The 18,414-nt window shown below is 42.0% G+C and overlaps 1 protein-coding gene across 1 annotated transcript in view; it reads right to left on the reverse strand.

Annotated features, from left to right (window-relative positions):
* ZDHHC17 (zinc finger DHHC-type containing 17) overlaps positions 1 to 18,414 on the reverse strand; it is a 131,086-nt gene that overhangs the window by 56,448 nt on the left and 56,224 nt on the right. The window contains exons 3-5 of the mRNA XM_019543177.1: positions 9,848 to 9,970; positions 5,966 to 6,043; positions 1,088 to 1,232 (exon numbers count right to left, since the gene is read on the reverse strand). Coding sequence (XP_019398722.1) covers positions 1,088 to 1,232; positions 5,966 to 6,043; positions 9,848 to 9,970 — 346 coding nt within the window. The remainder of the gene's footprint in view (positions 1 to 1,087; positions 1,233 to 5,965; positions 6,044 to 9,847; positions 9,971 to 18,414) is intronic.

Below are 18,414 nucleotides of genomic sequence, written 5' to 3' on the forward strand. Positions count from 1 at the left end.
AGAATAGGATGTGTTTCAACACCGAGAAGTGCAAGGTGATGCACCTGGGGAGGAAGAACCAGCACCACACCTACAGGTTGAGGAACTCCCTTCTTGTCAGTGCAGAGGCAGAAAAGGATCTTGGAGTCATCATTGGTGCCAAGATGAACATGGGCCGGCAGTGTGGGGATGCAGTCAGGACGGTCAACCACACGCCGTCATGCATCCACAGATGCACCTTGAGCAGGTCCAAGGAGGTGATACTCCCTCTCTATGCGGCATTGGTCAGGCAGCACTTGGAGTACTGCATCCAGTTCTGGGTGCTGCACTTCAAGAGGGATGTGGACAACATGGAGATGGTCCAGAGGAGGGCCACTCGCATGATCGGGGGCAGCAGGGAAGGCCCTACGAGGACAGGCTCAGGGACCTGAACCTGTTCAGCCTCCACAAGAGAAGGCTGAGGGGGGATCTAGTGCTGTTTACAAAGTAGTCAGAGGGGACCAGCAGGCATTGGGGGAGTCCCGGTTCCCCCAAGCACCGCCAGGAGTGACTAGAAATAACGATCACAAACTGGCAGAGGATAGATTCAGATTAGACATCAGGAGGCGCTACTTCACTGTCACGGTGGCTAGGATCTGGAACCAGTTTCCAAGCAAAGTGGTGCTGGCTCCTACTCTGGGGGTCTTTAAGACAAGGCTAGACAATCACCTTGCTGGGGTTGTTTGACCCCAGTACTCTTTCCTGCCATGGCAGGGGGTCGGACTTAATGATCTGCTCAGGTCCCTTCTGACCCTACTAAATATGAAACTATGAAAGCAACACATCCATTAATATTTACATACATTATACTGTTACTTCACATGTGAATAAAAGCTAAAATATTTATGCCATTGGAAAAAAAATCATACATGGGCATATTACACATGCTTAAATTTTAAAAGAAGCGGTTGAAAGTAAAACAAAATAACATAAAGACAGAAGAGTTTCAAAATGGCAAAACATTTAATTACCTGAATTGTAAGCAGAGTTTTCTATTGTTTCCTTACTACTGGAACACATCTGCTTAGAAGTCACTTTAATTAATGTGAATTATTTTACTAAAATTTACCTGTCCCTTTGCTATCAGGTAAGCAACAATAGAAGTATGTCCAAACTGGGCAGCCAAGTGAATACAGCTGCATCCTTCTCCATCAATTAGTGACGGATCAGCACCATATTTCATCAGTTGTACAACCATGGATAAGTGACCCTGTCTAAACATAAGAAGTGAACACAAAACACACCTAGTTAATTGTGTATATAAAACCTGGTAACATATTCATTATTTGGATAATAATTGTTAACTAAAAATGTTAAACTCTAGTTTGTGTTTAATACTTCTAAACTGAAACATAAGACAACAGTGAGTTTGAAAATGATAATCACTTTGAATCCAATTCTGCAAATATAAGACTAGCTTAACTCATATGACCATCCTACAGAAGTCACCAAACACAAATTAATACACTGTTGATGACGGCCTCATATGCATTTCCAGGCAAAAGGCCTAAAAGCTTTCAAAACACAAGTGAACCAGTAATCTACTAACACATACTTCAATGGATTTCCAGAGTCTATGTAGTAGGCTAGTTCATTTAATTTTATTTAATTCATCCAGAGCCTGTGGATGTGTGGAACAACAATTTCTACTAGAACGTTGAGAGAAAACAGGGAAAACAAGTACGGTAGTTCTCAGGCTGAGCTTCCCCCGCTACTGCATTAAAAATTCTATAAAGATCTTTTTAGCATAATGGCTGCTTACAGGTGTAGAAAAAAACTACACAAAACAAAACCCTGTGCTTTACCAAAGCAGCAGCATATTCGTTTGATCTGGGTCCACAGCATCATTTTGGTGGGGCACCAAAAAAACCCAACCGAAATGCATGATCTATACAGACACTGGGTAAAGCAGGTCCAACTATGGCAATGCCTCTTCCAAGCACGTGCTGGGCTCCGCACACGGATATGCCAAGTTTAAAGTAAAAGGCAATTTTTATAGGTTTTTTTTAAACATCTATAAGCAGCCAATAGGGCTAGGGCTACTCGTCATTTTGTTGATCACGCCAAATATACATAATTGTTAGAGAAGGCCTCTCATGCTATCAGAAAATGGCTTTGAACAATTACCATTCAGTCAGATATTCTTTGAATCAAACTTGAAAAGATTATTACTAATTCAAATTAAAAATTTCCTTCAGTAACCCTTGCATAGTTATGTGTTGTTAAATTAGTTATAACACTTAAATGTAGAGCCTAGCAGATTGGTTTAATTAGTGGATTTTCTGCTTGAACTTGTCAAAATCATAGGTCACAGAAACTTGGGGTTGGACAGGACCTCAGGAGGTCATCTAGTCCAACCCCCTGCTCAAAGCTGGACCATCCCCAACTAAATCAGGCTTTGTTTACCCAGGTCTTAAAAACCTCCAAGGTTGGAGATTCCACAACCTCTCTGGGTAACCTGTTCCAGTGCTTTCTTACCTGCAAATATTTTTCCTGATATCTAACCTAAGCCTCCCTTGCTGCAACTTGAGGCCATTGTTCCTTGTTCTGTCATCTGCCACCACTGAGAACAGTCTAGCACCATCTTCTTTTGAACCCCCCTTCAGGGAGTTGAAGGCTGCTAGCAAGTCCCCTCTCAGCCTCCTCTTCCCTAGACCAAACAAGCCCAGTTCCCTCAGCCTTTCTTCAGAAGTCATGTGCCCTACCCTTCTAACCATTTTTGTTGCCCTCCAGTGGACTCTGTCCAATTTATCCACATCCTTTCTATAGGGAGGGCCCCAAAACTGGAAACAGTACTCAAGATGTGGCCTCAATATTGCCAAATAGAGGGAATAATCATTCCCCTCAATCTGCTGGCAATGCTCCTACTAAGCTGTTAGTTTCCTTCATAACAAGGGCACACTATTGGCTCATCTTCAGCTTATTATCCACTGTAACCCTCAGGGCCTATTTTGCAGAGCTGCTGCTAAGCCAGTTGGTCCCCAGTCTATACTGATGCATGGGATTGTTCCATCCTAAGTGCAGGACTTTGCACTTATCCTTACTGAACCTCATGAGAATTTTTTAGTCCAGTCCTCCAATTTGTCTAGCTCTCTCTAGATCCTAGCTTTACCCTCCAATATATCTACTACTCCCCAGTCTGGGTGTCATCTGCAACTTGGAATCCACTCCATCCCATCTTCAAGATAGTTGATGAAGATTTTGAACAAAACTAGCCCCAGGACCAACCCCTGGGGCACTCCACTTGATACTGGCTGCCAACTAGAAATCGCGCCATTGATTGAGCCTGACAATCCAGCCAGTTTTCTACATATCTTGCAATCTTTTAGTCCAGCCTGGACTTCTTTAGTTTGCTTGTGAGAATGTTGTGGGAGAACTGTATCCAAAGCTTTGCTGAAGTTAAAGTATATCACGTCCACTGCTTTCCCAGCATCCACAGAGCAAGTCATCTTGTCATACAAGACAATCAGGTTGGTCAGGCATGACTTCCTCTTGGTGAACACGTTAACTGTTCCTAATCACGTTCTCCTCCTCCAAGTTTTTAGAAATGGATTCCTTGAAGACTTGCTCCATGATTTTGCAGGGACTAAGCGAAGTGAGGCAGACGCATCTGTAGCTCAGCAGGTCCCCTTTCTCCCTTCCTCCAAGATAGGCATTATATTTGCCCTTTTCCAAATGTATGGGACTTCTCCCAGTTACCATGAGTTTTCAAAGTTAATGGCTGGAGGCTCTACAATCACATCGGCCAACTCCCTCAGCTCCTTCAGGTGCATAGTGTCCAGCCCCATGTCCAACTTCTCTGAACAGTCCCTAACCTGTTCTTTTGCCATTGCTGCTCACCTCCTCCCCAAACACTGCTGCCAAGTGCAAGAGACTGGGAGCTGACCCTGCATGAGAAGACTGATTCAAAAAAGTAATTTTCCACAACAACAGTGTTTTCCACAATATCGGTCACTAGGTTGCCTCTCCCATTCATTAAGGGACCCACACTTCCCCTGATCTTCTTCTTGTTGATAGACTGCTAGAAACCCTTCTCATTATCTCTCTTGTCCCTTGTATTGCCCTCCCAGCAGACACCAGGGTAACTGAAATCCACCACAAGAACCAGGGCCCGTGATCAGGAATCTTCCACTAGCTGTCTAAAGAAAACCTCATCCTCCTGGCCTGGTGGCCTACTGCAGACACCTATCATGACATCACCCTTGTTGCACTCTCCCCCATCCCTAACCCAGAGACTTTCAACAGGCCTATCTCCAAGTAATCATAGTTTTTCTTTTATATATAAAGTGCTACTCCTCCTCTTCTCCCCTCCCTGTCCTCTCTGAACAGTTTACACCAGGGGCGGGCAATAACTTCAGCTGGAGGGCCACTTAATGAGTTTTGGTGAGCTGTTGAGAGCCACAAGGATAGCTTGCCCCTTGACAGATGCCTGGCCCCAGTTACCATCTTGGGACCAATAGTCCCTCCCCTTGCCCCCAGAAGTATGCCTAGGGAGGTTGCCACCTTGAAACAGGAAAAAGAAACCCCTAAAATCACATACTGCAAGTCAAACATCTACTATAACATATTTTAATTGTATTAAAAAAAATTGTCCTGATTTAAGTATTTGTATATACAGAGGTGATTGAATAATAGCTCAAAAATTAAGTCTTACTCTTGTTCATTGCATGTGTGGGGTGTGGTTGGGGGGGCAGTGTGCGTGGTGGGGTGTGGGATGTGGGTGGGTATGTGTGGGGGATTTGTCTTTATGAGGGGTGTGCATGTGTGAGGAGATTGTAGAGGGGGATGTAGGCCGGGTGGGGGAGCATGTGACCCCACCCCACACACCCCAGCACATCTCACCAGCACCCCCTCATCTTAGCAGCAGCAAGTGGTGGGCCATTAGGCTGCTCATTGCCTGTGCAGGCACATTTGCCCAGTGGCACATGGCTCCAATCAGTTCTGAAAGCTGCACATGGCAGCAAGGAAAAGAGTCAGGCCAGTCAAACTATCACACAGGATGCCCCACAACTCACGTACAACTCCCAGGACTTGTGCACCATCAGGTGGAAGCCTCACATGATCAAGTCTGGCCCTGCTCCCTGCCACCACATGCAGGATTTCAAATTCTTCCTGCTCGTTTTCCAGGCTCTGTGCATTCATGTACAGACATATGAGGTAACTTGCCAATTGCCTTACTCTCCCATGAAGAATGAGAAGACAACATACATTGCTGCCTCCTGCTTGTGCTTCTTCCAGGTCACCTGCTTCCCCACTTAACTCAGGGCTTTGGTCTCCATCCCCCTGATACATTTATGAAAAATAAACTTGATTATTTAAATCTTTCAGAAGCCAATATTCTGAGCCTCTTTTGCAGTGCTTAATTATAAATATTTGTAGACGTTCTTCTTTCCCCATTCATTTCTGCCTATAGGGGATGTACTTCACCTAAACAAATAAATCACCAGAGAAAAGTAAACTGCTGGTACCATCCTCAGATATGTATTCATCCCCTCAGTCTTTGACAAGTTCCCAATTATGAATCAGATTTCTTCCTTCATTTGAAATTTATTTTTGATAATTCCCTGAACCTGAAAGGGAGCTCTCTGTGGACCACATCCTGTGCAAACCATTTTTTGAGTCACGTAGTCTCCATGTTGCTAAACATGCTAGATAAACAAGAGAGATCCCAAAAGCAGGATTAAAACAGCCACCAGGTGACCGATAACTCTAATCTTGATGCAATACATCTTTCTTTTCTCAGTGATTACTTTCTTTTATAACTAAAACTGACAGCCTGATCAGAAGAGCCCACATCCTTGGACACCAATCAATCATATATGCTCCATTCTTACTTGCAACCAAATGTCTAAACATCATTCTGAAGTGGAATAACTAATAGACTGTTAAAAAACAAACAAGCAAAACAAGTACAGGAGTAAAGAAAATCTAGAATTTGGCTCCCCACCTCGTTGCCCAATGAAGAGGGGTGGAATTTAAATCTCCTCCCAGCTGATCAACAATGGCACCCTTAGATATGTAGTATCTGAAAACAGAATAAAAAGCACAATTTTAGTCCAGATAGTGCCAATTAAAATTATTCTCATGAAAGAAGTGATTTACTTGAAATGTATACGGTATAGGTACATTCAATTTTCTATTTTTTAAAAGCTGATTTTAAAACAAAATCTTAGGCAGAAGTTTATATTTGCCCATTAAAGAAAGGCGCACAAAATTTTGGCGAAGGTATAATACAGTTTTACACAATTTAACTTGTAGCACATGTTATCACTGGAATGTCCCCACTGAAATCATAATTCCAAGAATTAATGTTTTTGTTATGCTTTTAACGAGTGCAAAGATTTTACATGCTTCTCAATTACAGTTGTTAGGCAAAGACAAAAACATAAGATACTTTAAAAATGACTGGATAGAAATTAAATTTTCTAAAAAAACATTTTTAAGCAGACCAACCACCTGTAGGACCAAAATGAATTATCCATATCTAATCTGTAGTAATTCATATTTATAACCACATGTAGTTCTTGTGAGCTGAGATAATTGTTTTTCTTACTGGAGAACACTTTTCCCGAAGTGATCAAGTTGGTGAGAAACACTATTTTTTTTGTTTGAGTAACAAAGCACCTAACAGTAAAAAGCAATCATTTTTTACATGTTAATTTTGTCAAAAGTCTTATGATGGTATAATGTTTTCAGTGCAGATTAACAGAAAACACCTGTTACAACTGAAGTTGAGTCTTTGGTCATAAGCACATGTACAGGTAAACTTGTGATAGGATGCCCTGACCTAATAAAGATGAATTAATCAGGGGTACATTTGCCAATTTTTATTTATTTATATATTTTTTATGAACATGGCTTACTCCTTTTTAAGCAGCTGTCATGGTGCTGGTTGCTTCAGGGTTTATGCTTTCATCATCACACCTCTATTAAATGTGTTCATAGCGCTACATGAAAAATTTGGTCACAGCCAGATTTCAGGTACCCTAAAATGTAGGCATTCAGATCTAAGCAAGCTACTATACAATCTGAATACTTATTCAGAAATAACCACCTACAAATTTTCAAATCTGTCAATTCCTGTTTGGAGCCATTTCTGTTCTCAAAGTTGTTTTAAGAGGTTATTTTGCTGATAAAACATGTACAAAATTGTCTCTGGAATCGTAACTAAGTGTTTTGAGCCATAACACATTTCTCTTTTCAGAATCATAGCTACGACAGAAGAGAGATGGGAAACCTTGGTGTTCTTAAATTCAAGTGCCAATAAAGATAAATTTTACATAATTTCAAATCTCTTTTCCTTTTCTGGAGTGAGGCAGAGTTTAAAATCAGCCTTAGGAATGATACCTACAAAATCTGTATTTTTTTTTTAATTTATGGAAGAAAGGACAAGCGCACAACCAGAAAGTGCTAAAAGCTCCCTTATTTTGTAGATGCATTTAGGGCTCACAAAACAGATAAGAATTTGGCATCAAACACATAATGTTAAGGCTAAGTACAGACAGTCAAAAAGCCCGAGGCTAAACCAATTCAATCTTTGCAGGGTAGTCTGAGTTGCACAGACTGAACCAACAAGCAAGTGAACCAACTTTCACTTTTGATTCTGGAAATGCTGCCACATGCCCCCACAGTTCAAGCCAGAAGCCGGGCACTAAAGTATGCCTCCCTGCTCAGCTGGAGCAAACAGCCTGGGACAAGGCTAGCCCACCCACCTGGCAATTTGGGGGTGGTTTGCAAAGAAGGTGTAAAGCATCCTGGGAAGCTGGGAGACAGACTTAACTTGAATCTGGAAGGGATCTGGAACAGAAGTTCAATAAACCAATTTTACCTAAACCAGTTCAGTCTGATACGATATCTATCCAGGTTTATCTTAAACTGGTTTTGGCCATTTTGAAAGTGGTTTATGTGCACTGAATTTCTATTGTGTTACAGATTTAAACTGGTTTCTGACCACTTATACTGGTTCATGTGTAATTCCTGTCCCTAGCCTGAAGGAAAAATTTCCACAGTACCTATCTCCATATACATAACGTCTACATCTACATTTTCATCAAATCCAATGTTCCTTTTTGCAGATGAGTGAATAGCTGTTTCAATGCCTAGTCAATTCGTAGACACCATTAAGAAAAGTGCTAACTATGATAGGAGTATTTACAGCATAAGTATATGCCTTTCCATTTGACTCCAATGATTAATTCATTACACGTAAGTCAGCCTTGTAACCGACTAAACACATACAAAAGTAAGTTACATTTTTAACAAAAGGCTTTTATTGTTTATTAAAGAAAAACTATATATGTTCTAGTGGTCCAAATTAAGGATTATTAATAAACTAAATAGTTAAATTGTCAGATGGAAGGAAAACACAGAAAGGGAGTATTGAAAGAGAAGGATTAAGATACAACAGGCCTCACAAAAGTTCTTGCTTTTTTTTTTTTTTTTTAAGAAGATCCATAGATTTACTTATCAATTCCACATACAGACTCTGCTTTAGGATGATAGCAGGAGGTAGAACACTATCTGTTTTCTGTTAAAAGAAGAAAGCCACAGACCTAAATTCAAAGATATTGCAACATCAGTGCTGTCATCCTTTTATATTTGTCCATGACAGTGTTAAAGGAAACTAGCAATTGCCCTTGCCATGAGAGCTGCTTTAAAAAGGTGTTCCTCAGTCTTTAAGAAACACCAACTAATTCCCAGTTCTTCTGTCCTTTTCCATAGAAGGTAGAGTCATCAACAAAAGAGGGGTGGGGAGTAAGAGAGCTCCTTTTAAAAGCAAATCATGATGGAACCTTTTTTTTCAACATAGGAAACAGTTTGGTTTGGTAATGGCTTCTGATGAAGCACACAATGCTTAGGTAGCACCTAAAATAAATCTATTTGTGCTCATTTTATGTGGGTGCCTATGTTGTTGTACAACCTGCTAACAAAATTGGAACTATTCTGCAGAATGCAGTTTGAATCCATGCATTTTATACCAGGTACTCTGAGGTACCCATTTACTGCATACATTTAAGCTCATAATTTTTTAACGTCAGATAAAATGATTAGTGTTCATATACAGATGACAAAATATTAAATAGTAGACATTAACCCTCCAAAACTGGGCTCTTAAGGTTCTCAAAAAGAAAATCGTATGCTTTAAAACATCCTTATAGATCTTGGACTTGGAATTTTACTTTTAGTCTTTCAGTTTTAACACTAAATCCATAATTCTCCGACCCCTAGGCTTTAACCCTTGTATTAAGTTAAAAGAAAGGGGTTACAATATTAAAAGCACTGTTGTATCTGGTTCTAGACTACCAAAGGATTAATTCAGTTATCGCCTCTTGTATTACAGAAGACAAAAAGAACAGAAATGAGATAACAGAATATTTCCTTGTAAAGCACTTACCCTTATTAAACTAGGAAACACATTTCTTCCTTTCATCTGGCAATACAATGGAATGGTCACAAATAAAAGAGAGCTTTCAAGTTCACTGACTGCATGCACACTATTTTGCCACATTGCGCATTGAAAACCAAAAAGGAACCATTAGCTTAACATGAGAAATTTTACAGTAGCATAACTGCACTGAAAAAATTGCACCTTATCCAGTTCATTAAAACAATCTGAATTAGACCTGGACTTAACAGGTTTTCATTTTAGCACTAGACATTAGAGTCTCTGCAAAGTATCTAAGCTAGTAGGTTCCTCACTTTCAAATTTTACACTTAAAACTGAAATTGGATGGCCATGAAAGGAACTATTAAAACTACTTCACATTCTAAACATTAAATCCGTTTATAGCTCTGATTACCTAATGTTTAGTTTAATAATAACACATACTTCACCAGATCTATCCTGTTGTTGATTGCAGCCCAGTGGAGGAGTGTTACATTTTCTTTGTCTGGCTGCCGTACATCATAACCAGCTTCCACCAACTCTCTGCATCGTTCATATATCCCATACCTTTAAGAAGAAATAAATTCAAAATCGTTATTTAAGGCCAAAAAAATGACAATGCATAGGAAAAAAGACAGGTGCCCACGTGCTATCAGGATTAGTGAATAGCAGGACCTTAGGCTGATGACATACATGTGTGTGGAGGGGAGTATGGGGGCCTTTACTGGAAGAAGCAGCGTGTTAGTTTGACCTGGTTCTGCAATGTTTGTTTAGACCAGGTGCTTCAGTGGGGCTTTTTGAAGCTTTTATCCAAAGCTGATTCAATCAGCTATTAGATAAAAGTGCCGTAAAAGCCCTGTTAAAGCACCCAATCTATACAGATGTTGGGCAAGCCAGATCCAACTAATGTGATGCCCCCTTTTGGGTATATGCTGGGTTTTGGTGGGAGCACACAGAGTTTAAAGTGCCATTTTTAGGGGGGGGTTATGTCTGTAATCATAGAAAGTTAGGGGTGAAATGGAGCTCAGGAGGTTATCTAGTTCAACCCCCTGCTCAAAGCAGGACCATCCTCAACTATATCATCCCACCCAAGCCTCTGTCTACCCTGGTCTTAAAACACCTCCAGGGATAGAGATTCCATCATCTCTTTATGTAACCTGTTCCAATGCTTTATCACCCTCCTAGTGAGAAAGTTTTTCCTAATATCTAACTTAAACCTCCCTGGCTGCAACTTGAGATGCTTGCTCCATGTTCTCTCACCTGCCACCACTGAGAACAGTCTAGCTCCATCCTCTTTGGCACTGCCTTTCAGGTAATTAAAGACTGCTATCAAATCCCTGTCTTCTCTTCTCCAAACTAAATTAACCCAGGTCCTTCAGCCTCTGCTCAGAAGTCATGTATCCCAGCTCCCGGAATCATTTTCGTTGCCTTCTGCTGGACTCCCTCCAACTTGTCCACATCCTTTCTGTAATGAGGAGCCCAAAACTGGACACAGGACTCTGGATGTAGCCTCACCAGTGAAGAAAACAGCAGCGTAATTACTTTCCTTGACAACTATCCTTGTTGAACCTCATGAAATTTCTTTTAGCCCAATACTCCAATTTGTCCAGGTCACTCTGAATCCTATCCTTGAATTTTAAAACAGAAAGATAATAGGGTCACACTCTAAGGATTTACACATTTAGAGACCCGATATTCTAAAACCTGTCAGCAGAAGCTTGATTTATTAGTTCAGCAGCTGATAGAATAGTTGTACCCACAGTACATTCCTGCTCTTTCAGCAACATAGTTCAGTGAGTTAACCTGAATGGAAAAAAATTCTCTCACCTCCTGGGGCCTCAGATGCATTTATGCTACTTATATTCGTATTCTTTTCCTGATCTCTTACGCGGAGACAGATGTTCAATGACCACTGTCCACCAATTCCAACTGGTTTGTTCAGGAGATACCTAACCCAATAACTTGTAAGATTCAAACACAACTTCAACAGTGCCTAGGACAGTAGCGTATCTTACCTTCCCTCCGTTTTCTCCATGGCCCACTACTAGCTCATGCTGACACTTCAATTCATAGTGGCTTGGTATATTTGTACTTATTTATGTATTAAGATACCATTTTGGACTTTACAAGCTAAGCTTTCATTTAAATCACGTCTTAAGCCCTCACCATTTGGCAAAAGAAACCACTGTAATATGAAGCTACCTTAATAAGGTTGCTACCTTATAAAACAAATACAGTAATGTATTTCAAATATGAAGCAATAACTCGAAAGTGTGAAAGGCCTTTATATATCTAATGTAGCATTAACTGAGATGCCTGTTAATATGGAGTCAGCCTATATCAGGGCTGTCTAACAGACAGAGTGCAGGGAGTTAGAGTGGCCCACAGGCTCCTGCCCAACCACAACTGCTGCCATTGCACCTGCTGAAGCAGTAGCCAGGGTCTCTGGGCTCCCTCTTCCTCATCCAGTTTCTGCTTCCTGCCCCTTCTCCAGGTGCTCTGGCTGTGTATGCAGCAGCAGAGTGGGACTGACTACCTGTGAGGTGTGTCCAGTTGGGGTGGAGGTGGGGGCAGCTGGGTTCCCCACAGTGTGCAGAAGGATGGGAGAAGGGGAGAGCTGAGGGATGGATGGTTCCTTCACAGGGTGCAGCTCCTGGCAGCCTAGTAGTTTACAGCCCTGGCCTACCTGAAAGTAGAGTTACGATCATACTTGCAATTTGGAAATCTACCATATGGGACATATTGGAAGAAATATTATTTGCAGACCAAGACTGGAAAAGCACGCTTGGTTTCCTTTCCTACAAAACTTGACTGCTCTGGAGCAGACTTTTCAGTTCAAGCTCAAGGGTTTGTTAAAGGAATTTTCCTCCTATTTGTGCAGTTTCTACAAAAGTTCAACCTTGGTTAATTTGATAACTCATAAGTCTATTACAGTTGTTTAATTAAATGACACAGAAGTCTTTTTTCCCCTTTTAGGTAATTAACAGCTGCTCTTTTCCCAATTGAAAATTTCTAATCTGCTTACCTCTTCTACATATTGAACAAAAGCCAAATGGAAAGCTACGTTTATTAGTTCTTTGGGCAAAACTCATAGCCACTTTTACCAACAAGAAACAAAAATATTAACAGTGGTTGAGAAGCATCACGAATTATTCATACGGTTTTGCTTTTTTCCTTGGTTCAATCTGCTGCCAATGGAAGAAGCCACATGAAGGAGAGAGTGAGAGACCAACAGACATGACTGACTAAGCCCATAAGCCCAACATTTTTAGACTCAGAACACCCCTTGTTAGGCTCAAGGCACTCACTAGAAAATGCCTAGTCTTTGCTTTCACTTGTTTTTTGACTATGGAAAAATAATAGAGCAGTTCTTCTGTTGCAAAGAACTCAGAAAGACCACAACAGGTCAGAATGTTTTTGACCCTATGAATTCTTATTTGAAATCTCTGGGTTTACCTTGTGAACTCCAATGTAGGTGTTTGCAGTGGTAACTGCATGATACCCCACAGCACCCTCTCCAGAATACTGTATCACCCTTGTTGAGGATCACCACCCTAAGGAGTTCCTGCAAGACTATGGGGAGGTCTAAAATGCACAATGCAGTGTCATGTAGTGATACCAAAGCTAGCTCTGTAACAAGTCCTTCTCTGAAGAGCTAATTAGGCTGCCTCCAACATCAAAGCTAGGTCATCTGGAACTAGCCCAGGTACCTCTGCATGGCACTGCATTAAAGAAACCCAAGAACCGGTAAAAGAAACCCATATTACAAACTACATCCATTAACCAATCCACGTCAGCCTTGGGCTACTGCCTTCCTACTCCCTGCTCTCCACATTTGGGAAGCAAAGTAAAGGAGGGAATCAGTAAAATCCAAAATCCATTCACACAAGCAGCAGCGTTGACAACAGAAATATCAGTGTCACTATATGTACAGCATTCGGAATGTATAGGGATACAAATGCATGTCATATTTATTCTGGGAGAAAATTTTTAGTCCTAGGATCATGGGCCTCAATGGAGTAACAAATCACTTAGGTGCTGATCAATGCATGTACAGCTGCCATAAAGGCTTTGCTAAGAGCACAGAGCTTTGACCAAAACAGGAGTGACCCCACATCACTCAGGTGCCTGTGGAAGTAAACTTGACAAGCACCAGTGTTCAAATTGATTGTTAAAGCTGATTAATACGGATGGTGCCAAAGTCTAGAACACAAGTGGCAGAAGGTCTACGGATATCAATAACATCATAGAGGGGTTGATACTTGTTATTCAAGTATCTGATGTAAACAGAACTACTTAATGTGTAGGAACTGGAAACTTTTGGAACTATCTGCTAAGCCTAGAGCACACAAACCATTAGGAGCCTTAACCAGCAGCATTCAGGGCTAACAACTTGTAACCTTTTAGACACGTGTTTAAGTAAGTAGTTGCTGTGTAGGAAAATTAACCTGGCTGAGCTTTTACAACGTACCAGCCTATGTAGTCATTCTTTTGGAGAAGCATACAGACTCCACCACCCTGACAGAGGGATACTTAAAGGGGAAAGAACTGAACTGACCAAGAGACAACATAGAGGAACAACATACACATTCATTACCCTGTTTCAAGTCCCTCTGAAATATGCCAGATGACATCCCAAGGAAAAGGGTTAGTGCATTTTAAGCTGTACATTTCTATAGTTATTCCAGCTCATTCCAGGGACCACCAACCTGTCAGCCTGCATCCTCTTGCTAGCCACCAAATGGTGACAGCAACGCAGTTTGGAAGGGCAAAATGTGTACGGGACTGTGCCCATGCCAACAGTACAGAAGATCTGACGCATCAAACTTCCAATCAGACAGATGAGTATCAATATTTTCCTGAAACAGTTCCTTATTGAGCCAATTTTATCAACTATGTCAAGTATTACACACAAACAAACTAGATGAGTAGCTTCCTACTGGTTTCAAAAGTGGGGGACTCTCAGAAACACAAAAATCCATCTTCATTAGATTAACAACATGCAAAGAAGAAAAATCACTATTACAATATACCGGTTAGGGAAAGGACACCAGATGGCGCTGTTATACACAGTATACAGGGGTGTTTTTTTTCCAGGGGTGTGGGAAGAGAACTTGTTTTTTTATTTATTTTGTTTCAAGAGGGTTTTCTGGCTCTCCAGCAAAGTTTTAGTCTTGGTGGAAAAGTGCCATGTTGCTGTTAGTCTTCTAGCCTTACTCACTAAAGGTAGGAAAAAGGCAACCATTATAGTCACAAATAGACAAACTGTGGTAATCAGCAAACAAGTTGGCCCACTGCACTAACCTCTATATCATCAGTTCTTGAGGCAGGGTGTTTCAGCAGAGGGGACTGTTGCCTGCCTGCTATTTGTAACCACCTCATCAAAGACTGGTGCATGTGTGCAAATAAACATTTGCAGTAGCACTATAATCAGGTCTCTAGACTTACTATTATTGATTGTTAGGCATGCCATGGATGCCTAACTACAATCTCCAGACAGTTTCCAAGGCCACAAACCAAGCCTAGAATGCTGACAGATAAAACAATTATTTTCCTCTTCAATTGCAAAGGAAGGCACATTTAAAGAATAAGATAGAACCAGTCTGGGAAAAGTCAAGTAAGCAATTCGAAAAAAAACTATAAATAATTTGTGCCTGTTCCTGGTGAAAGAGGATTGAGAGAATGTAATGAAGGAAAATGGATTCTGACTTCTTTCCAGTTTCTTGAGCTGTCTTGCTTAAGATTCTTCTTCAATAATAACTTTACCCTTCCACCATGAACACTGCCGCTTCGAGTGAAATGAGATGACCGGATATGGGTCAGCTGAGGGACGAGGGTCAAGGCTACACCTTCTGTAAAGGGAAACTGGTTAAGGACAGATAGGCTCACAGCATCACCTTCACTATCAAGAATCAGCTTGTCAGTCACCTTACTGAGCTACCTGTGTGAATTAATGAATGTCTTATGATATGACCCTCCATCTTAAACTATACAACAATCAATATGTCAGCATCATCAGTGTGTATGCCCTAACAATAACATCAAAGAACAGTTCTACTCCAGCCTGGATCATGTACTAACACTCACAAGGAGGACAAGATCATTCTCCTGGGTAACTTCAATGCCAGAGTTGGATGTGACCTGGAACTCTCAAGCAGCATCACTGGGAATGAAGATGCATCGAAAGCCAACTCCAACAGCATCCTTCTCCTTAGCAAATCCATGGAATATAGACTTGTCATCACAAATGCCATTTTCAGGCAGTGTGACAAATACAAGATCAGGAAAACAGACCTTAAGACAACAGGCTGAGAGCCACGGGGCTCTTTAGCCTGGAAAAGCGCAGGCTCAGGGGTGACCTGATGGCCACCTATAAGTTTATCGGGGTGACCAGGATCTGGGGGAACGTTTGTTCACCAGAGTGCCCCAAGGGATGACGAGGTCGAATGGTCATAAACTACTGCGAGACCGTTTCAAGCTGGACATAAGGAAGAATTTTTTTTGCTGTCCGAGCCCCCAAGGTCTGGAACAGTCTGCCATCGGAGGTGGTTCAAGCACCTACATTGCTTGAACCACCTACATTCAAGAGCAAATTGGATGCTTATCTTGCTGGGATCCTATGACCCCACCTGACTTCCTGCCCTTTGGGCGGGGGGCTGGACTCGATGATCTTCCAAGGTCCCTTCCAGCCCTAACGTCTATGAAATCTATGAAATATGAAAACCTGGAGGCAGCCTTGCTCTAAGAACTGGCACCTCCTCAACGTTATTCTTAAAGCCTGGGATGGAATGGATGTCCGTATCAACCAAGCCATGTGAGGAGCTGATAACGATTTCTGGAGAAGTAAGGAAGTTTTTAGGAAAAGTTTTAGGAAAAGAAGGAAGAAGAGCAGCAAAATAAGGACCCTGGACTTCAGAAAAACAGACTGATTCACTCAGGGATCTGATGGGCCAGATCCCCTGGTAGGCCAGTCTGAGGGGGAGAACAGTCCAAGATAGTTGTTTTGTAAAGAAACTTTACTGCAGGCATAGGAAAAAACCATCCCAATGTGCAGGAAGACAAGCAAGCATGGCAGAAGACCAGTTCAGCTTAGGGAACTCTTTAGTGAAACTTTGACAAAACTAGGGAGGAATATAAGAATATTACTTGGGCATACAAGGATACAATCAAAAAGTCTAAAGTAAAATTGAAGTTGTAGCTAGCAGGGGACATGAAGGGTAACAAGAAGGGTTTCTAAAAACCTGTCAGCATCAAGAGGAAGATCAGTGAAGGCGTGGATCCCCTACTGAATGGGGGAGGCAACCTAATGAAATCGTTGTGGAAAATGCCTTTTTCACCTCAGTCTTCTCAAGCCAGATCAGTTCCCAGACGACTGCACCTGGCAGCACAGTTTAGGGAGGAGGTGAGCAACCAACAGCGGCAAAAGAACAGGTTAGGAACTGTTTAGAGAAGTTGGATGTGTACAAGTCCATGGGTCCAGGTGCAATGCACCCGAGGGTGCTAAAGGAGTTGGCCAATGTAACTGCAGAGCTGCCAACCATTATCTTTGATAATTCATGGCGATCAGAAGGGGTCCTAGACAATTGGAAAAGAGCAAATATAGAAGCAATTTTGAAGAAAGGGAAGAGAGGCTTTGGGGAACTACAGACAAGTCAGCCTCACCTGAGTCCCTGGGCAAATTGTGGAGCAGGTCCTCAAGCAATCCATTTCTAATCATTTGGAGGAGAAGGTAAAGGAGGAACAGTCAGCATGGATTCACCAAGCGGAAGTCATGCCTGACCAACCTTATTGCCTTCTATGACAAGATGACTGGCTCCATGAATTCTGGGAGAGCAGCGGACATCATACCAAACCTCTGGATATGTCTCCCACAACTTTCACACAAGCAAGCTAAGTCCAGGTTGGATGAAAGGACTAAGGTGGATAGAAAACTGGCTGTATCATCAGGCTCAAAGGGTAGTAGCCCACCCTATACTGTGCAAATCTGAGGGTACACACCCCGCTTCCCATCCTGGATAAGTGGCGGGAGTAGGGGAATGAGCCACCAGATGTGTGGCACCCAGCAGCACCACCCTCTCCCTTCCCTATGCCCCCGAGACAAGCCAGGCCATCCTGTGCCTGCCCCACCCCAGCTGGACAGTGCTTGCCCCAGTCCCAGTCCCAGTCCCAGCTGTAGCCCCACTCCCTCCCTCACTGCAAGGGGGCCTTGATCTGCCCCCACAAAGCCCTTCCCATCCACCACAACAGACTTACCAGCTGCAAGCAGCTCTCCATGCTGCCAGGCTGTGCTCCTCACCATGCACGTGCTGCACTGCAGCTGCGCACATGCACAGGCATTTATCAGCCATATTATTGGCCATATCAGGCCAATTTCCAATACAGACAATTTTCTTTATATCAGTGCCAATCCAATATCAGACCAAGCTATCGGTGTACCTCTAACAAAAATGGCACATGACTTCTGAGGAGAGGTTGAGGGACCTGGATTTATTTAGGTCTGGAGAAGAGCAGTCTGAGGGTGAGGTTTTAATAACTGCCACCTGAAGGGTGGTTCCAAAGAGGATGAAGTTAGACTGTTCTCAGTGGTGGCAGATGATAGAACAAGGAGCAATGGTCTCAAGTTGTAGCAAGGAAAGTTTAGGTTAAATATTAGGGAAAATTCTCTCACTAGGAGGGTATTAAAGCACTGGAACAGGTTACTGAGAGAGGTTGTAGAATCTCCATCCTTGGATGTTTTTAAGCTAGGCAAATCCTTGGCTGGGATTATATATTTGGGGATGGTCTTGCTCCTGAGGTCCCTTCTGACCTTAATCTTCTTTGACTGGTGCACATATCACTGTCTTGTCAGATCCACTCTGAAAAAACCAGCTTGCTCTGAAACACTGAAAAAAGTCATAAGTTATACAAAGGTCTCTCAGCACCAAATCTCTTCAAGACCCAAACACCTCTATAAAGATCTCCAACAGTGTCTTCATGAAAAGCTCTCTGTCCCGTACACAAATTAAGACAAT

This window comes from Crocodylus porosus, unplaced genomic scaffold (assembly GCF_001723895.1).
Source record: "Crocodylus porosus isolate Cpor-Errol unplaced genomic scaffold, CroPor_comp1, whole genome shotgun sequence".
In the NCBI taxonomy this organism is placed as follows: domain Eukaryota; kingdom Metazoa; phylum Chordata; order Crocodylia; family Crocodylidae; genus Crocodylus; species Crocodylus porosus.